We start from the raw sequence: 20,721 nt of genomic DNA on the forward strand, positions 1-20,721 counted from the left end.
GATATGAACAAAAGATCATGCAAACCAAAGACAAATTAGCATTTAAACAGTTGAGTTGAAATGCTAATTCCCTTAGACCGAATTCCATAATATCTGAAACACATTCACTATATATTTCTTAGTTTTAACACGTTAATGACAGGTGTGGTGTCAAGCAAAACCATATGTTCCACCAGCAACATATGGTTTTGCTTGGTCTACACAGCAGTTTCTGTTGAAGAGGAGATGTGATTGATTAGTTAGTGCTGTTTTATCTGAGTTGTCTCTAATTGCACTGTTTCTTGAAAAATATTATGACTCCTTTAATTACGCATAGCTGAAAATTGCCATGTACCCCCTAACGACCTTTAGCCCCACCGGGGTATGCATACCACACTTTGAGAAACACTGCTGTAAGGTACCTGGATACTGAATGAATGAGGATGAGCTGCCAATTCAAATTATTTTCTTATTGGCTTAAACCACAATGTAAAATGATGGTACTTCATGCCAGCTGGGGTGTCGTCCAGTTAAACAAGGCCATCCATTGTTTTTGCCAGGGAACCAGGGTAAACAGCGAAAAGTCAGCTACTTGAACAAATCCTGAAACACACTCCAACTCAACATCAGACTTCAAGATCAGTACTATCGATATAAGAAGCCTGAATGGCAAAGAAATGGAGCTAGCTGAGGAAATGGATAAATACCAGATCGACATAATAGGTGTGACTGAAGCAAAAAAATACAAACTGGTGAGATCTTTCTGAGCAATAAATATGAAATGTTATATTCAGGCAATGACAATCAAGGAAATAAAGAAGTCTATAGTATTCAACACTAAATATGAGGCTAATCTTTTTGAATGACAGGCAATATCAAGTAGAGTGATGTGAGCAAATATCAGAATGGAGAAACTGGACAACAAGAATTAATTGTGCCTATGGTCTCACAGAAAGTTCTACTAGGGTAGAAGTGGAGGAATTTTTTGAGGCTTTAGAGAAAGCAACTGACACAATGAAAAAGGAAAAATCGGTCCTCGTTGGGATCTAAATAGCAGAGTAGGAAATGATTGTCAGACATACAAAATTATTTTGAGAAAATTTTGAGAAAAGAGCAATTTAATAATAATGGCAAATACCTGTTGAATTTTTACTAGGACATGGACTGGTTATTACTAACACAATCTTCCAAAATAAATTGGTGAATAAGTCAGCATGTGCTCTTAGAGACTATAGAGACAAATGTAAGAAAGCTAAACATTGTGTAAAACTAGCTAAATAAGAGTCATGGAAAGACTTTGGTAAGAACATGGAAAATAAATATCAGGGAGGTGGCAAAATATTCTAGAGCTGGTGAAAAAGTTCATAAATGGAGGAAAGAAAGAGTGCTCTAAAAGGAATTAGAGATGATAAAGGTGACATGAAAACTGGAGAAAAAGTGACAGCACAGTGGTAAAAAAACACCCAGCAAGCAAGCAATCAGGAATGCATATCCATATTTCAGTTGGAAAAAGCCACCAAAAGCCTAAAATGTGGAAAGGCAGCTGGAGTGGATGATATTCAACAAGAAATTTTCAAGTATGGAGGTATAAAAGTTTTACAGTGGCTGCACTGCAAAGTTCAGTAGACCTGGACAGAGGGAAGAATTCCAGATGAATTGGAGAAGAGCTCTAATAGTACCATTATAAAAAGAGAAATAAAACTGAATATGAGAATTACAGAGATATTTCTCTACTAAGTGTTCCTGGTAAGATTTATGCAAGTATACTTGGGAAATGGTTGAGAACAGCCTCTATTTAGCCCGAATATAGCTTGTTCTTCACTAAGCTTGTAGAAGGGAAGCTTAGTGAAGAACAAGCTATATTCGGGCTAAATAGAGGCTGTTAGGATCAGATTTTGACTTTACGACAAATAGTCGAGAAAGCATGGGAATATATCAAGGTGCCAAGAGAAAAGCTATTCAAAATGATAGAGTTATATGGTGTCAATGGGGCATTATATCATGCAATACTTAGTCTTTATTTGAGTTGTAAGTCAGCAGTTAGAACTGAAGGAAGTACAGGAAGATGGTTTGATGTTAAATCTGGTGTCAAACAAGGATGTACAGTATCCTGTTATTCATTATCTATATGGATCCCATTATAAAGGAAAGTAGAATTAAACCTGATATCAAAATTGGAGATGTTAATCTCAGAACTTTACTTTATGCAGATGGCATTATACTTTTAAATAAATCTGGTACAAGTCTGAAAGATTCTCTGACTAAATTGAATAGCAGCTGTAATAGATTTGGTATGAAGGTCAGCAATAACAAGGCAAAGATAATGAAAATAAGCACGAGCATTAAAAATATCAGCTGCATTGTGAATGGAGAACATACAGAACAAGTAAAACATTTCATCTATCTAGGCATAATTTTTAGTGAAGATGGTAAATTAAATATGAAAAGAAACAGAATCAACAAAGTTAGTATGGTAGGAAGTCAACTGAATAAATTTATATGGAATAAGAGAGAAATTAGTTAAAACACTGAATTAGCTGTTAGAATTGAAGGAAGTACATGAAGATGATTTGATGTTAAATATATTCAAACCAATTTTAACTTTTTTTTAACAATTTTTAACAAATGGATCTGAGAGCTGGGTTAGAAATAAAACACAAAATTATGGTTAGTCACGACTAGTAGACTTGCTTTGCACACCCACCACAGTAAATACAAACTTTTTTTGTTGTTGTTTGGAAATCAGCAGCAGCTCTAACAAAACAAAGACTAGAGACCACAGATATGCATCCTGAGAAACAGATGGCACCAGTGACAATATCATATTAAAAACAAGGATATTAGGAAAGAACTTGACATTGTTAGCATCCAGGAATGTGTTAACAGAGCTAATCTCAGGTGGTACAGTCACTTAAATAGAATGGGAGAGGAAAGATTAGCAAAATAAGTGCTCTCTGCCAGGCTGGCAGGAAAAAGGCCCAGGAGACCAAGATGTAGGTAGGTGGATTGATACAGTAAAAAAGTGCCCTAGAAGACAAATTGATTGAGGAAAATTGTAGATAGGAAGTTAGTAATGATGTAAGTTTTTCATGTAGTGCTATCATATCCTGTGTTCCCCTTGAGGATACATGTCAGAAATTTGATGATATCAGGAAGATGGCAAAATGGTTTAGAGACTGTTGAAGGAAACTTAGAAATGAAAGAAAGGATACTGTCAAAAGGAATTAGTAATGACAAAGGTGAGATGAAAAGTGAACATAGATATTCTAGATGTCTGAAGTAATTACTCTGAAAGACTGCTCAATGAAATAAGAAGTTATAGAACACTGGCAGAAAATATTCAAGAAGTGCAATAAGGAGAATATATTATATATTTCAGTTGTTCTTGTAATATTTCATATGAAAAAAAAAAAAAAAAAAAAAAAAGGAAGATCTCCAACAATGTCTTGAAGAACATGATATATCTGCTGCAAAAATTATGGTTAGTCACGACTAGCAGACTTGCTTTGCACACCCACCACATTAAATACAAACTTTTTTTTTTTTTTTTTTGGAATTCAGCAGCAGCTCTAACAAAACCAAATGAATCTCAATGGGGAGAAAATTCATCATAAACCATCAAATGCGAAGAGGTAGTTGGAATAGATGATATTCAACAAGAAATGCTCAAATGTGGAGTTATAAATGCTGTAAATCAATATATAAAATATACTAAACATTAAGGAGCTCAATTATCAAGCACTACTTTTGAAGCAACCAGGTGTTATATGTAATTTACTGTATTTTCAAGTCTTACCTTTATTGCTTCCACATCAGTAGGTGATGGTCCAGAATGTTTGTCTCCAGTAGGTATACTACCTCCTGGAACAAACGTTTTTGACCTTTTCCCTATTTCCTTTTCAAGTTGTTTCCCTTTCTTTCCTTTAAATAACTGGGCTGCTTCTTCTCTTTCCTAAACAAAATAAGCCTCATTTATTATTACTGAGATATCATATATGTACAGATCTAAAAACAAACTTTTTTTTTAATCCATGATTCTATTCTGTTCTAAACTGTGACACTCAGATTTTTTCAAGTACTTAAATAGTCAAACACTTAAACAATGTTCTCTCTAATCTATGACCAGACCATATACTCATGAAAAATATTTTGTTCACAAGTTTCCAGTCTCGGACTCAAAGTCACGTAATATTTCTCATATTAATGTTGCCCATTTTTTGTCTGGCTGTAACCTGTAAAATTCTGAGCACTGAATTAACTTGCTTAAATCCAAGTAACTACAAAAATCCATTGCCATTTGCATGAGCTCAAGTGACTGTACTGTCTAGACAGTATACACTAAACAAATTTATGCCTCTGCAACTTGCTGAATCAGCATCAGTTTGCTCACATAGTACAGTCTAGAAACAACTAATTAGAGTGTAATAAGCTGGAATGAATTAGAGCAATATTGGAGTAGAGAGAGAAATTACAAAATAAAATAAGTGACAAGCATGACTTTTATCACATAATTCATTTTTATTGTATGTTCAAAAATTATCGACTGTAAATTAGAAATTCTGAAAGCATAAAGTTTGTGCATGTGGTTACTAGGTGTGTGTTCACTACAGTGTGGTGCACACATGTGCAGAGTAGAGGGAAGACTGACTTCAAAGTATTCTAAGTGTAACAAAGAGACATAATTCAGTGTTACTGAGACAAAACAGGAATCTACAAAATGACAGGTTTGGTACTGGAAAAAAGGAAAATTCAAACTCAGATCATGGAGAACTTTGTATAACAGAGCCAACCTCACCAAGCAACATGTCTTCGCTTAATAAGAGGCTTCAATGTAATCATAAAGGAAGCTCTAAAAGCATGTTAAAGACAGTTAAGGCAGATTGCAGCTATGTGCCTCCTAATAAATGCACTAACAATCATTATTCAGTTTCATCTGCATAGTACCTGCCATTTTTAGTCTTTAGCAGATAAACTATTTATAACCGACAATATAAAATTCTGAATTAGTTAATTCCATTTTCTAACAAAGAATTTTAAATATTTTTTTTAAACAATATTCATACCAGAAACACGTTCAATTATTATTGTTATTATTATGTCACACCTCCAAGGAGTCCAAAGATTCATCGAGGGAGGGCAGCTACTCTACAGCTCTCCGTCTACCAACTACAGCAAACCATAACTACATCGCGCGAACAGGACTAGAGCCAGTGTACTATCTAATCATGTTCTTAATTCTGCTCAACCTAATGATGAAGCTTACATGCAAGTGTTACATGAATGTAACACTTGCATGTACTGCCACAAACTGCACACTGCATGCATTCTCTGAATTTGTCAAAAGGACATCAGGAAACCCCGACTAATCTTGATACTAAGACATGCTCCAGAATTGACACTCACCCTGTATCACCTATATAAACTATCATATTCCACTGGCATCTACCCAACAGCATGAAAGCAACCCTACATCCAGTCTGTGCCCCCAAAAAAGGGAGACATAAGTCAGCCATCAACTATTGACACATTGCTCTCACCTCGGTACTTTCAAAAGTGATGGAGAAGGTTATAAACAACCAGCTTCTTCGTTACCTGGAGACTCAACAGTTAATTAGAGATCACCAATATGGATTCCATCATTCTTGTTCTGTAGTTGACTAATGTTAGATGCCTTGCTTACACCCACCTTTAGACACGGACTATGGAAAGCTCTGGAGGAACCCATGTTAACACCCTCTATATTTCAAAGGCACTTCATGTCTGACACAGAGGCCTCCTAAAAAAGTCGCCGTCTTATGGCCTCTCTCTTGCACTCTGTGATTGGATTGCCAGCTTCCTCACTGATTGTTCATTGAATGTTGCTGGATGGCTTCCTCTCATCAGATTTCTCCATCAAAGCTAAAATACCTCAGTTCTATGAGCTCTCATTCACACTCTTCCTCCAACTTCAAATCTTATTCACAGTTTTGTCAGCAAAAATACTCTTCATTTCTCTTCCTCATTCAAGAAGTCTTGTAGTACTCTAATGTTAGATGCCTTAGGATCTTCCATAACCAGTGACAAACACTAACATTCTCAAATGGAGTGAAGACAACTTAGTAAATTTCAATGCCAAAAAAACTCAAGCCTGCCTTATTACCTGCAAGAAAAATTCTACCTCATTCCATCTTACTTTTGATAATGTTCCAGTTTCCTTTCAAGATCAGCTTTGCCTTTTTGGGTTGAGTGTCACATTAAGTTTATCCCAGCACAAACATATTACATACATAACCTCCTTAGCCTCTAAAAATCTTGATGTTCTATTGTGTTCTAAACATTCTTTCTCTTCTTCTCAACTCCTAACACTTTATAAGTCTCAGATCTGACCAACCTTGGAGTATTGTTCCCACATTTGGGGTTGAGCACCCAAGACCTCCCTAAGAATTCTTGATGATATTCAGTTACTTTATCATAAGGACACTCTCTTTCAGTGTACAGGAATCAGAATTGCTGCTACCATTCCTCCACTTTCTTCTAACCATGTAAGAACTAGAGCAGCTACTGAACACCCATATAATGTCCAGCTCCAAATCAAATGGACAATAGCAGGCTACCAAAATTATTGTATAGGGATGAATAGAAAAAGCATTGGAAGACCAAGAAAGCAATGGCATGATTTTAATGTCACCTGTGACGTATTAACAAGAATAAATTATTTTTATTATTGCAAGTACTTTAACCAGAAACTAAGTGATCATCAGCATAATCACAAGATGAAACTAGAACGAAGAACGCTAATCCTGTTTCCAGAGCGGAGTCACGCGTTGAAATGCCACCTTGCAGGTGGTTACAAAATAACATAAGACTACAATCAAAGCCAGAATTAAAAATTAAGTTATTTAAAATAAAAATTAAATTTAGATAATGAATTAAATGACACAGCATTATATTAAAACAAAAAGGGGAGTTATGTGTTCTTGTGGTTGTTCCACATCCAGGATGGGTTTAAACTTGCTAAACCAGCTTATTCTGACCCCCTCCCCCCATCCTCATGTCCTTGAAATGCTCTAACGTGAATGATTTTGTAAATGTCAAGCTTAAGCAGTGGCTAGGGAGGTTTTGGAGGCCTAAGATTAGAAAATTTTGTTGATGAGGAAGAAGGCAAACTGCAAAATCCTGACTAACTGAATATAAGGGAGAATTATCACTCCTCTGAAAATTTGTTGTTTATGGTCATCTGGTCGTCTAGGGAGTTGGCATAGGATTTTATTGCCCATTCGCTGGAAAGATGAAATGAAGTAATCAAGTTCTTGGTTTCTTTTATCTATACTGATAGTTTTTCTGCACCAGATGGTGAAGGGATTTGGCATGCATGTATTGTTCATACGAGTTAGCTTCCTATAAACTGGGTAACTTTGTTTTGTTCAGATACCTATATGGGCATGTCCAAAAAATGGTAATGATCTATTGCTTTCTAATTCAAAAGTGAATTTGATCCTAGGCTGAAAACTGTTTAGGTGAAGAGACAAATTAATGTCGTTGAGCCAAATGATGAATGTCATCAACATATCACAGCCACACCTTAGGTTGTGTACCATTGTTTTCTAAGGCTTTTTTTTTTTTTTCCTCAAACCACCCCATGAACAGGTTTGCTAATAGCAAAGACAGAGAAAAAAAGCCCACAGCTAGTTTTTCCTTCTGTTTAAAAAAATTAGATTGCATCACTACCTTCTTTAAGGTAGTGATGCAATCTTAAATAGTCCCATGTATCCAGGTAGATGCAGATCTTGTAGTGTGTAGTTTCAATTCAAAAAGGCACACTGATGAAGAGACTGATGTCTAGATGTGTGAATAGGTCAGCTCATTTTATTGTAATATTTTTTGTATGTTCAATGCAATGCACAGCATTTCTTATAAGTGCTTAGTAGGTTTGTTAGATACCTGAATAATAAGTTGGGGAATACCTGGCATGTACAATAGGTCTTAGTGGTATGCCTTGCTTGTGTATTTCTGGAGCTCCATAGATTCTTGGGAAGGGGATGGGGTGTCTCTATATGACTTTTTGGTGCTTTCAGGCTAATTCAAATTAGGTCTTTAATCATCAATTTTCATCCTAGTTTGAAATTCACTATTGAATTAGAATGCAATAGATCATTACCATTTTTGGACATGCTCATAGAGGTATCAGAGCAAAATAAAGTTACTCAGTTTATAGGAACAACTCATACCAAACAATACATTCACACGAAACTAGCATCATACAGACCCACCACCCCAAGAGACAGAGCATATAAAATCTCCAGCAGTATAGATAAAAGAAACCAAAAGATTGATCATCTCACTTCCATTCTAATAAAGAATGGCTATAACAAAATCTTTTGTTTATCTACCTTTACATACTGCTTTGTGGTTTTATATGTTCTCTGCATTCCTCAGTCAGAGTACTTACTGACTTACTTGATAAAAACTTTGATAACCTTCCTGTGTCCACCAAGGAGTTGTGAGTTTTCTATTCTTACCCATAAATTCATATGCCTCTCTGGATGAATCAATGTTTTCTTCAATCTGCCAGTAAGTCTCCAAAGCTTGGTTCTTCTTTTTCATTTCATACCAAATTAAATATGGAAACAGATGACAGAATAAGTCAAGCTGGTACAGTAAAAAGTCAACTGAATAAATTTATATGGAATATTCATAACTTATTTTTCACGGTATTAACAACACCACACACTTTTACCACAAAGATGTTTTATTAACGCTTATATTTCACTGATTTTCAACTCAGCATCATCAGACCACAACACACTTGTACATGCAACAGTGAGTAAGTGAAACAATATAATTGCAAACGACAAAAGATCTAAAGTCCAATTTTTGGCACCCTCTAACAACAACAACAACAACAAAAAAAAAAGCTATGCAGGAGTTTTTCTTAGGATAATCGTCTCCCAAATTTTTGGCAAATTAATGCAACTATATTTGTTAAGGTTGGGAGAATTCTTCAAAGCCATGACTCAAAAAATAATCTTTCAGATCTGTAACAACTCCTAAATAGCACATTCGTTTTCCTCCATCTAATCCTGTGTGAAGGAGTGTCTAAAGTGTGGTCTGCCAGTCCCGACTTGTCATAGTAATAGTAACGAATGTATCTTTCATGTTCCTCCATACGGATATTCACTGATCTTCCTGTTTGCCTATAATAGGCCAAGCCACAGTCACAAGGAACTTCATACACTCCTGGGTGTGCTAAAGGATGAAGTTTATTCTTAGGCGAGCGGATCAGAGTTGCCAGCTTGACATGAGGTTTGAAAGTGGTGCGAAGGCCATGTTTCAACAATACTTTGGCTATCTTTTCCGATGTACCTCTGATATAGGGAATAGAAATGGTCGTGTTGTATTCTTGTGTATTAGGGGAGGGCAAAGTAATGGGTCTATGTAGTATTTTATCTATTTTGTAGGGATTGTAGCCGTTGGCTAAGAATGTATGGTGCAGATATTGGATTTCTGGGGTCAGAGCTGTATCGTTAGAACAAATAGCTCTGGCTCTGTGTGTGTTTTTAAAATGCCATACTGTTGGACTGGATGATGATGTGATTGTTTATGTAGGTATCTTCCTGTGTGTGTGTGTGTAGGCTTTCTGTAAATAGAAAAAGATAGTGGTCCACCTGAAAGGCAGGTGACTAATGTGTCAAGAAATGGTAAACAGTTATTTGATTCTTTTTCTACTGTGAAGTGGATTTTAGGGTGTTGACTGTTTAGGTAGGTGACAAAAGCATCCAAAGTGTCTTGTCCATGGGGCCAGATGGCAAACACATCATCTACATAACGTAACCACACTTGTGGCTTGTATGTAGCTGTGGTAAGTACTTTGTTTTCAAAGTGTTCCATGTAAAAATTTGTTAACGAGGGAGAGAGGGGATACCCATAGCAGTACCATTAATCTGTTTGTAGAATTTTCCTCCCCATGTAAAGTAACCTGCATTCATGGTAAATCGAAATAATTCAAAAATATCAGGGGAAAATTTAGACTCGATTAAATCAAAAGTGTCTATAAGAGGTACATTGGTAAATAAGGAGGTGACATCGATACTAACCATTATGTCTGAATCTTTTAGGATTAGATTTTTAACCAGTGTTTTGAAATGAAATGAATTTTTTTACAAAAGTAGGAGTTGCCAGTAAATGGGGGGGAGGCAAGTGACTTGGCTAAACGCCGGGCAAATTTATATGTGGGACTATTTGTGCTATCGACCATGCAGCATAGGGGATATTAGTTTTGTGGATTTTTGGTAATCCATAAATACGGGGTGCTTTAACATGAATTGGTTTTATTTTCCTGATAATTTCTTTGGGCCATGATTTCACTTTTTTCAGTAATTTTTGGACTTTTTTCTTTTGAGACGTCATAGGGTCTCGATGTATAATTTGATATGTGGAACTGTCATATAAGAGATCTTGCAGTTTTCTGTTATACTCTTCTTGATTCATGATAACTGTTGCATTTCCTTCATCGGCTTTTGTAATAACAATATTTTTATTATTATATAACTTTTTAGGGCAGTGATTTTCTTACGTGGCATATTGCTTTTTGGAATCTTAGCCTTGTTTAGAATACTTGCTATATCAAGTCGCACGTTATTGGCCATTGCTGGCAGAAGACAGTGGATACTCTGTTCTAATTTCATCATGAATCAAGAAGAGTATAACAGAAAAATGCAAGATCTCCTATGTGACAGTTTCACATATCAAATTATACATCGAGACAGTACGGTGTCTCAAAAGAAAAAAGTGACATCATGGCCAAAAGAAATCATCAGGAAAATAAAACCAATTCATGTTAAACCACCCGTATTTATGGATTACCAAAAATCCATAAAACTAATATCCCCCTATGCCCCATAGTCAATAGCACAGATAGTCCCACATATAAACTGTCCCAGCATTTAGCCAAGTCACTTACCCTCCCCCCTACTGGCAACCCCTCTACTTTTGTAAAAAATTCAGTCCATTTCAAAACACAGGTTAAAAATCTAATCCTAAAAGATTCAGACATAATGGTTAGTTTCGATGTCACCTCTTTATTTACCAATGTACCTCTTATAGACACTCTTGATTTAATCAAGTCTAAATTTCCCTGATATTTTTGAATTATTTCAATTTACCATGAATGCAGGTTACTTTACATGGGGAGGAAAATTCTACAAACAGATTAATGGTACTGCTATGGGTACCCCCTCTCTCCCCTGTTAGCAAATTTTTACATGGAACACTTTGAAAACAAAGTACTTACCACAGCTACATACAAGCCACAAGTGTGGTTACACTATGTAGATGATGTGTTTGCCATCTGGCCCCATGGACAAGATACTTTGAATGCTTTTCTCACCTACCTAAACAGCCAACACCCCAAAATCCACTTCACAGTAGAAAAAGAATCAAGTAACTGTTTACCATTTTTGAAACATTAGTCACCCGCCTTTCAGGTGGACCACTATCTTTTTCTATTTACAGAAAGCCTACACACACACACACACACACACACACACACACACACACACACACACACACACACACACACACACACACACACACACACACACACACACAGGAAGACACCTACATAAACAATTACATCATCATCCAGTCCAACAGTACAGCATTTTAAAAACACTTACACACAAAGCCAGGGAATTTGTTCTAACGATACAGCTCTGACCACAGAACTCCAATATCTGCGCCATACGTTCTTAGCCAACAGCTACAATTCCTACAAAATAGATAAAATACCACATAGGCCATTACGCTGTTTACGCTCGTAAAGAATATAACATGAAATGGTCATGTTGTATTCTTGTAAAGAATACAACATGACCATTTCTATTCCCTATATCAGAGGTACATCGGAAAAGATAGCCAAAGTATTGTTGAAACATGGCCTTCACACCACTTTCAAACCTCATGTCAAGGTGGCAACTCTGATCCACTCACCTAAGGATGAATTTCACCCTTTAGTACACCCAGGAGTGAATGAAGTTCCTTGTGATTGTGACTTGGCCTATTATGGGCAAACAGGAGGATCAATGAACATCCGTATGGAGGAACATGAAAGATACATTCACTACTATTACTATAACAAGTCGAGACTGGCAGACAATGCTTTGGACACTCCTTCACACAGAATTAGATGGAGGAAAACGAATGTACTATTTAGGAGTAGTTACAGATATGAAAGATTATTTTTTGAGGCAGCAACGGCTTTGAAGTATTCTCCGAACTTTAACAAATATCACCATCAAATTCCTGACATGTACCCTCAAGGGGTGTACAGGATATGATAGTACTACATGAAAAATTTACATCATTACTATCTTTCTATCTACAATTTTCCTCCAAATCAGTCTATTACTTGTCAAGACTCCAATATTATCATTATCAGATCTTATATGTTTATCTTCTAAGGCACTTTATACTGTATCAATCCACCTATATCTTGGTCTATCTCTGGGTCTTTTTCCTACCAACCTGGCAGAGAACACTTGTTTTGCTAATCTTCCCTCTTGCATTCTGTTTAAGTGACCAATACCACCTGAGATTAGCTCTGCTAACGCATTCCTGGATGCCAACAATATCAAGTTCTTTCCCAATATCCTCGTTTTTAATCTGATATTGCCATTGATGCCATCTGTTCATGCCTCTAATCTTTCTCAGGACTCTCATATCTGCCGTCTCTAGTCTTTGCTCAAGTGTTTTACTTCTGACCCAGCTCTCAGATTCATAAGTTAAAACTGGTTTCAACGCTGTCTTGTATACAATTAATTTATTATTCCGACTAATTTCTCTCCTATTCCATATGAATTTATTCAGTTGACTTCATACCATACCAGCTTTGTTGATTCTGTTGTGTATTTCCATATTTAATTTACCATCTTCACTAAAAATCGTGCCTATGTAGCTGAAATGTTTTTACTTGTTCCACAGGTTCCCGTTCACAACACAGTTGACATTTTCAACAATTCTACCTATTTTCATTGTCTTTGTCTTTTTAATGCTGACTTTCACACCATATCTATTACAACAGTTATTCAATTTAGTCAGGGAATCTTGCAAACTTGTAGCGGATTTATTTAGAAGTATAACATCATCCGCATAAAGCTAAGAGCTGATATTAACATCTCCAATTCTGATATCATGTTTAATACCACTTTCCTTCATAATCTGATCCATATAGATAATGAATAACAGAGGGGATAATGTACATTCTTGTCTCACACCAGATTTAACATTAAACCATATTCCTGTACATCCTTCAATTCTAACTGTTGACTTACAACTAGTTGCCTTAAGGATCAAAGCTGTATAACTGTGAGGAGACCTCCACATAGCCTTTAAAGGAATGTGGAGAACCGACCAGGGCTTCTGACCTAATCTCCAATCCTCACCTTCTCGTGGTGCACCCTGTTGGGTATCTAACTGGATACTGAACGAACGAGGATGGGCTGGCAATTTGGGATTTAGCCGACCAAATTGTATTCCTATTGGTTAAACCAAAATAAAAAGTGATGGTACAACATGACAAAATTTCATGCCAGCTGGGGGCGTAGCCTGGTTAAACAAGGCCCCCTTGTTTTCGCCAGGGAACCAGGGCAAACAGCAAAAAGTCAGCTACTGAAACAAATCTGAAAAAACACCCCAACTCAACATCACCAGAGTTAAAGATCGGTATCGGTACTATCAACATAAGAAGCCTGAATGGCAAAGAAATGGAGCTAGCTGAGGAATTAGATAAGTACCAGATCGACATAATAGGGGTGACTGAAACAAAAAAGACAAAAACTGGTGAGATCTTTCTGAGCAATAAATACAAAATGTTATATTCAGGCAACGACATTCAAGGAAAAGAAGGAGTAGCCATAGTATTCAACACAAAATACGAGGCACATTTTCTTGAATGGCAGGCAGTGTCAAGTAGAGTGATTTGGGCAAATATCAGAATGGGGAACTGGACATTGACTAATTTGTGCCTATGGTCCCACAGAAGGTTCTACTAAGGTAGAAGTGGAGGAATTTTTTGAGGCTGTAGAGAAAGTTACTAAAAATGAAAAAGGAAAAGTTGGTCCTTATTGGGGATCTAAATAGCAGAGTAGGAAGTGATTGTCAGACATACAAAAATGTTTTGGGAAAATTTGGAGAAAAGAGCAAAGCTAATAATAATGGCAAATACCTGTTGGATTTCTGCTCAGGACATGGACTGGTTATTACTAACACCATGTTCCAACATAAAAATGTGCACATTGACTATGTTATTGTTGATTGTGATGTTTTCTACCTGGTGCAGGACACCAGAGTGTACAGAGGATTTGAAACTGGAAGTGATCACTATTTAGTGTTGAGCAGGATAAAATTGAATTTCATATTGAAAAGAATAACATGTAAGAAAGTTTTAAAGCGAATAAAAGTTGAGCAGCTCTCAGATGTGAACTGTAGATAAAATACACAAAGATTATTGAAGAAAAAATGAAAACGAGTTTGAGAACAGGAACCAAACCTAGGAGATTAAGTGGTAAGCCTTGAAGAAAACCTTGATTGATTCAGCTAGAGAGTGTTATACCCTGATAAGTTAAGAATGTTAAATTTCCACTTATCATGGTATAATGAGCAAAGAAGTAAAAACCCTGGAAAATAATTAATAAACATGCTTGTTTCTAAGTAGGTATCGTTGTGAAATTTAGAAAATATTGAATACATTAATTTAAGAAGAGATAATTAAAATTAATCAGCTCAAGAAGATTTTATAATAAAAAAAAAAGGGAATTTGGATAAACATGTTTAAAGTTGCCAGAGATAAAGTGTAAATTAAGAGAATTATGGTTTTGTGTTGATATTAAATTCAGTGTAAGAATAACTTGTAAAAGAAAGATAAAAATGAGCTCAAAGTTCGGGGGGAGGGCAGTCTGTTGTCCCAAGCGGTCGCATGCTTGGCATGTGGGGTAAACAAGCAGGAGAGAATGGACGTCACGAGGTCTTGTGACAAGAAATCGATGTGCCGGGTGAACAGCGAAGTTTTGTTTTTTTTCCCGATAGGGCAAACATATAAAAGGATTAGGAAGAACCCCCCCCCCCAACGCGCTCTCTTGGTTTTTTTTCGTCGTGCAGAGTTCTCGGATTTCCTCAAGTAGTGAACGCTTAGCCTGGTGCTGGTTGGGGATGGATGAACGATAACTCTAGACTAGGACGATGTTACCACGGGTAACCCTGTCCTAGATTCCCGGAAAGTAACGGCAGACCATGCCGTTAAAAAGTCAGCAGAAGCATGCGCCCGATATCTAGGCTGGTAATTACTATGAAGAAGTTAATCTGGGGTAGATTGAGGGAATCAAAGAATTGTCCTAATGAAACAGAAGATAGAGTGAAACAGATGCAGAAAATTAGAGATACCACTGAGTTGAGATAAGTAAAGTTTGTTATTTATATGAATGTAATCTGAGTGTGTGATGATATGGGTCCTTTGTTAGTGAAGGATTTAGATACAATTATAGGTCGGGACTATAGCACGTGTGTTTTATGGGAAGTCACGAGTGAACAGTAATTAAGTGAATCTGAATATTTGTATGTTGAAGAATGCTTAAAGTTACCAGTTGTTAGTGTGGAAATTAATTAATGGAATTTAGTAGCAATTTAGATGTTAAAGAATTATTAACTTGTGTGAACTATCTGAAGAAAATTGTGTTTTATGGGAAGTCATGAGTGAATAGTAATCAAGTGAATCAGAATATTTGTATGTTGAGGAATGCTTAAAGTTAGCAGTTGTTAGTGTGGAAATTAATTAATGGAATTTAGTAGTGAGCTAGATGTTAAAGAATTATTAACTTATGTGTGAATTACTTGAGGAAAATTATGTTCAGAGATCATACCTGATGAAGTTTAGCTATTTAATTAATTTAGAATAGAATGTGTCTATTTAGAGTGATGATTGTTCATGTATGTAAACTGTAATTTTAGAAGCTAATAAACCTTGCTTGAAATTAACTAAATATGAGTCTGTGTACAGAATTCGATGCACTGCTTGTGAAACTTATTACGGATCTGAGCGGGAATTTAATTGAGTAAGGTTAAGGCTACAATTGCAACCCTAGGCCACATGAGTATATCTTCTAACTTACTTCTTGATTGAGTTATTATCTTTAATCTAATAATTCCAAGTGGCGCAGTCTAAAAATACAAATTTCTTGGGATTTTAAGAGAGGTAACGTTTGAGGACTTGGTCACATTGAATTTTGGCTCTACCCCGAGGCTATTTCTTTCTGTGATAGAGTTACCACGTGACCCATGTAGAAGAGACATCACTTTTAACGGCTTGATATAGAGATATAAGAATTTGTAAGAAAGGTGGCATAACAGAGGCATGTGGCGAAGTTGTCTGCAAGGATAGAAAAATTAGAACTCCATGGTGGACACAGGAAGTTAAAGAGGCAGTGAAGGAAAAGAAGAAATCATATCAAAAGTTCCTGGCAAATAAGTCAGCTTGTGCAAAAGTCATGGGAGGACTTTGGCAAGAACATAGAAAATAAATATCAAAAAGGTGGCAAAATATTCTGGAGGTTGTTGAAGAAGCTTAGGAATGGAGCAAAAAGTGCTGTAAAAGGAGTTAGAGATGATAAAGGTGAAATGAAAACGGGAGAAAAAGATATCCTTGAAGTATGGAGTAATTACTTTGAAAATTTGCTAAATGAAACAAGCAGTGATCACAGCACAGTAATAAAAAACACTGACTAGGCATGCAGTCAGGAATACATATCCATACTTGATGTAGAAAAAGCCATCAAAGGCTTGAAATGTGGAAAGGCAGCAGGAGTAGACAATATTCGACCAGAAATGCTGAAGTATGGTGGCATAAAAGTCTTACAGTGGCTGCACTGTATAGTTCAGAATGCCTGGACAGAGGGATGAATTCCCAATGACTGGAGTAGAGCTCTCATAGTACCTATATATAAAAAGAGAAATAATGAATGTGAGAATTACAGAGGTATCCCTATTGAGTGTTCATGGTAAGATATATGCAAGTATACTTGAGAAACAGTTGAGAAGAATTGTGGAAGAAAAGCATGGTGAAGAACAAGCTGGATTCAGGTCAAATAGAGGCTGTCAGGATCAGATCTTCACTTTACGACAAATAGTGGAGAAATCATGTGAATATAATAAATATCTGTATTTGAGTTTTGTCGATTTGGAAAAGGCATATGACAAGGTGCCAAGAGAGAAGCTATTCAATATGCTACAGTTATACGGTGTCAGTGGAGCAATATATTAAACAATACTTAGTCTTTATTTGAGCTGTAAGTCAGCAGTTAGAATTGAAGGAAGTACAGGAAGATGGTTTAATGTTAAATCTGGCGTGAGACAAGGATGTACATTATCCCCTCTGTTATTCATTATCTATATGGATCACATTATGAAGGAATGTGGTATTAAACCTGATATCAAAATTGTAAATGTTAATGTCAGCTCTTTGCTTTATGCGAACGATGTTATACTTCCAAATAAATCCGCTATAAGTCTGCAAGATTCTCTGACTAAATTGAATAGCTGTTGAAATAGATATGGTATGAAGGACAGCAATAAAAAAACAAAGACAATGAAAATAGGCAGAATCACTGAAAAATGTCAACTGTGTTGTGAATGGAGAACCTGTGGAACAAGTAAAATATTTCAGCTACTTAGGCACGATTTTTAGTGAAGATGGTAAATTCAATATGGAAATAGACAACAGAATCAACAAAGCTGGTATGGTAGGAAGTCAATTGAATAAATTCACATGGAATAAGAGAGAAATTAGTCGGAACACTAAATTAGCTGTATGCAAGACAGTGTTCAAACCAGTTTTAACTTATTGATCTGAGAGCTGGGTCAGAAGTAAAACACTTGACCAAAGACTAGAGACCGCAGATATGAGAGTCCTAAGAAAGATTATTGGCGTGAACAGATGGCATCAATGGCAATAGCATATTAAAAACGAGAATAATAGGAAAGAACTTGACATTGTCAGCATCCAGGAATGCGTTAGCAGAGCTAATCTCAGGTGGTATGGTCACTTAAACAGAATGGTTGAGGAAAGATTAGCAAAAACAAGTGTTCTCTGCCAGGTTGCAGGTAAACAACCCAAAGGAAGACCAAGATAAAGGTGGATTGATACAGTACAAAGCGCATCAGACGATAGAAATATAAGATCTGGTAATGTTGGCGTCATGACAAGTAACAGACTGATTGGAAGGCAAATTGTAGATAGGAAGTTAATAATGATGTAAATTTTTCATGTAATACTATCATATCCTATACACACCTTGAGGGTACATGGCAGGAATATGATGATGACTTACAACTCAAATACAGACTATTGCTTGATATAATGCCCCATTGACACCATATTACTGTAACATATTGAATAGCTCCTCTCTTGGCACCTTGTCATATGCCTTTTCCAGATCGGCAAAACTTAAATACAGATCTTTGTTATATTCCCATGATTTCTCGACTATTTATCGTAAAGTGAAGATCTGATACTGACATCCTCTATTTGGCCTGGAACCAGCTTGTTCTTCATCGAGCTTTTCTTCCACAATTCTTCTCAACTGTTTCTCACGTATACTTGCATATATCTTACCAGGAACACTCAGTAGGGAAATACCTCTGTAATTTTCACATTCAGTTTTATTTCCCTTTTTACATATGGGCACTATTAGAGCTCTACTCCAATCATCAGGAATTCGTCCCTCTGTCCAGTCTTTCTGAACTATGCAGTCCAGCCACTGTAAGACTTTTATACCACCATACTTCAACATTTCTGGTCGAATATCATCTACTCCTGCTGCCTTTCCACATTTCAAGCCTTTGATGGCTTTTTGTACTTCAAGTATGGATATGTATTCCTGACTGTATGTCTGTTGAGTGTTTTTTACCACTGTGCTAACACTGCTAGTTTCATTTAGTAATTTTTCGAAGTAATCATTCCATAATTCAAGGATATCTTTTTCTCCTGTTTTCATGTCACCTTTATCATTTCTAATTCCTTTTACAGCACTCTTTCCTCCATTTCTAAGCTTCTTCAACAACCTCCAGAATATCTTAATTCCATGCACCTTAACCTCCCATGACTTTTCTTTAGCTAGTTTTACAGTATTTTACTTTCTTACCTTTGTCTCTGTATTCTCTAAGAGCAAAAGCTGACTTATTTGCCAGGAACTTTTGATATGATTTCTTCTTTTCCGCCACTGCCTCTTTAACTTTCTGTGTCCACAATGGAGTCCTGATTTTTCTATCCTTGCAGACAACCTCACCACCTTAACAAATTTAACAAAAATAACAACCTTAACAAATATGGTTGCATTAATTTGCCAAAAATTTGGGAAATGGTTATCCTAAGAAAAACTCCTGCATAGCTTTTTTTTTATTTATTGTTGTTGTTAGAGGGTGCCAAAAATAGGACTTTAGATCTTTTGTCTGTTGCAATTATATTGTTTCACTCACTCACTGTCGCGTGTACAAGTGTGTTGTGCTCTGAGGATGCCCGAAGAAACAATCCAAACCTCAACAAATTTGGCAGCATGAGACTGACTCAAATTTGGGAAACCTACATCAGAAGACCTTCAGTCCAATCGCCCATGAATACCAACATTGCCTGCTAGGGGACACCATCAGGACTTTAGGAGAAATAATAGCTTCCTGCTTCTTCCTCATTTACTGTTTGTTGTGCCTGCGTGCACGTGTCTTGTTCTTAAGTTTCTTGAAAATGGCAACGTGACGTTGCCGAAATATTGAAGTATATTAAAATTTATTTTAATGTATATCCTAGTAACATTGTAATTTCCTTAAATTACTTAGTAAAAAATACTTAATGAATATTCCATGCACTCAATATTAAAAAAAAAAAAACCTTCGATGGGCATTTTAATTCCAACTGCATAGACAGGTATGTACATCCTGTCGATTCTTCATGCTGCTAAATGATAAACTGTAGCCACCAATGACATAGCCATAAGACGCGTCTTAACCTAACTGCATCTCATAGCCATAAGACGCAGTTAGGTTAAGGGGGCCTCTCTAGTAAACTACAAGCAATGCTGCTATATTCTTTCTACAGTTGAATATCATTTTAACAAAATTTTTATCAACTATATTTTTATTTCACTTTCAATTACCTAAATTAACAATATCTCCCATAAACAAAATAATGTTAAGATATTTAAACATCTTAACAGTATACAGCACATCATTCACATGACTTATGGATCTGAGAGCTGGATTAGAAATAAAAACAGATAGCATCCATGGCAGTCATATTAAAAAATTAACATATTAGGAAGGAACTTGACATTCTTAGCATCTGGGACTGTGTGAGAAGAACTAATTTTAGGTTGTATGGTCACTTAAACAGAATGCTACTGGAAGAGATAGCAAAACAGGTGTTTGATGTCAAGACATGAGGAAAAAGTCCCAGACCAAGATCTAGGTGGATTGATGTACTTAGTTGTTCTAAGGAACAACTAAATATAAAATATGGAGATCTGATGAATAATAGATTAATTCTGAAGAAGACTGCTCACAGAAAGCTATTAATAATGCAGTACTATCATAGTATATGTACACCCTCAAGGATAGATAAATAACTTAAGATTGCATTATATAGCAACAATGAGATTTTGTAACCATGGAAGAAGAGGTTTCTACATAAGTTACTATAGTAACTGACACTAACATAAACTAGATCAA

At 36.1% G+C, this 20,721-nt stretch overlaps 1 protein-coding gene across 1 annotated transcript in view; it reads right to left on the bottom strand.

The window, feature by feature from the left end:
* The window catches only part of LOC150099664 (U2 small nuclear ribonucleoprotein A'-like), a 146,915-nt gene that overhangs the window by 39,342 nt on the left and 86,852 nt on the right, over positions 1–20,721 (bottom strand). Inside the window, exon 6 of the mRNA XM_090403676.1 lies at positions 3,776–3,931. Coding sequence (XP_090259802.1) covers positions 3,776–3,931 — 156 coding nt within the window. The remainder of the gene's footprint in view (positions 1–3,775; positions 3,932–20,721) is intronic.

The sequence above is a fragment of the Typopeltis vanoorti genome, chromosome 14 (assembly GCF_054136105.1).
Source record: "Typopeltis vanoorti isolate ZY-2024b chromosome 14, IOZ_Tvanoo_1.0, whole genome shotgun sequence".
Lineage (NCBI taxonomy): Eukaryota > Metazoa > Arthropoda > Arachnida > Uropygi > Thelyphonidae > Typopeltis > Typopeltis vanoorti.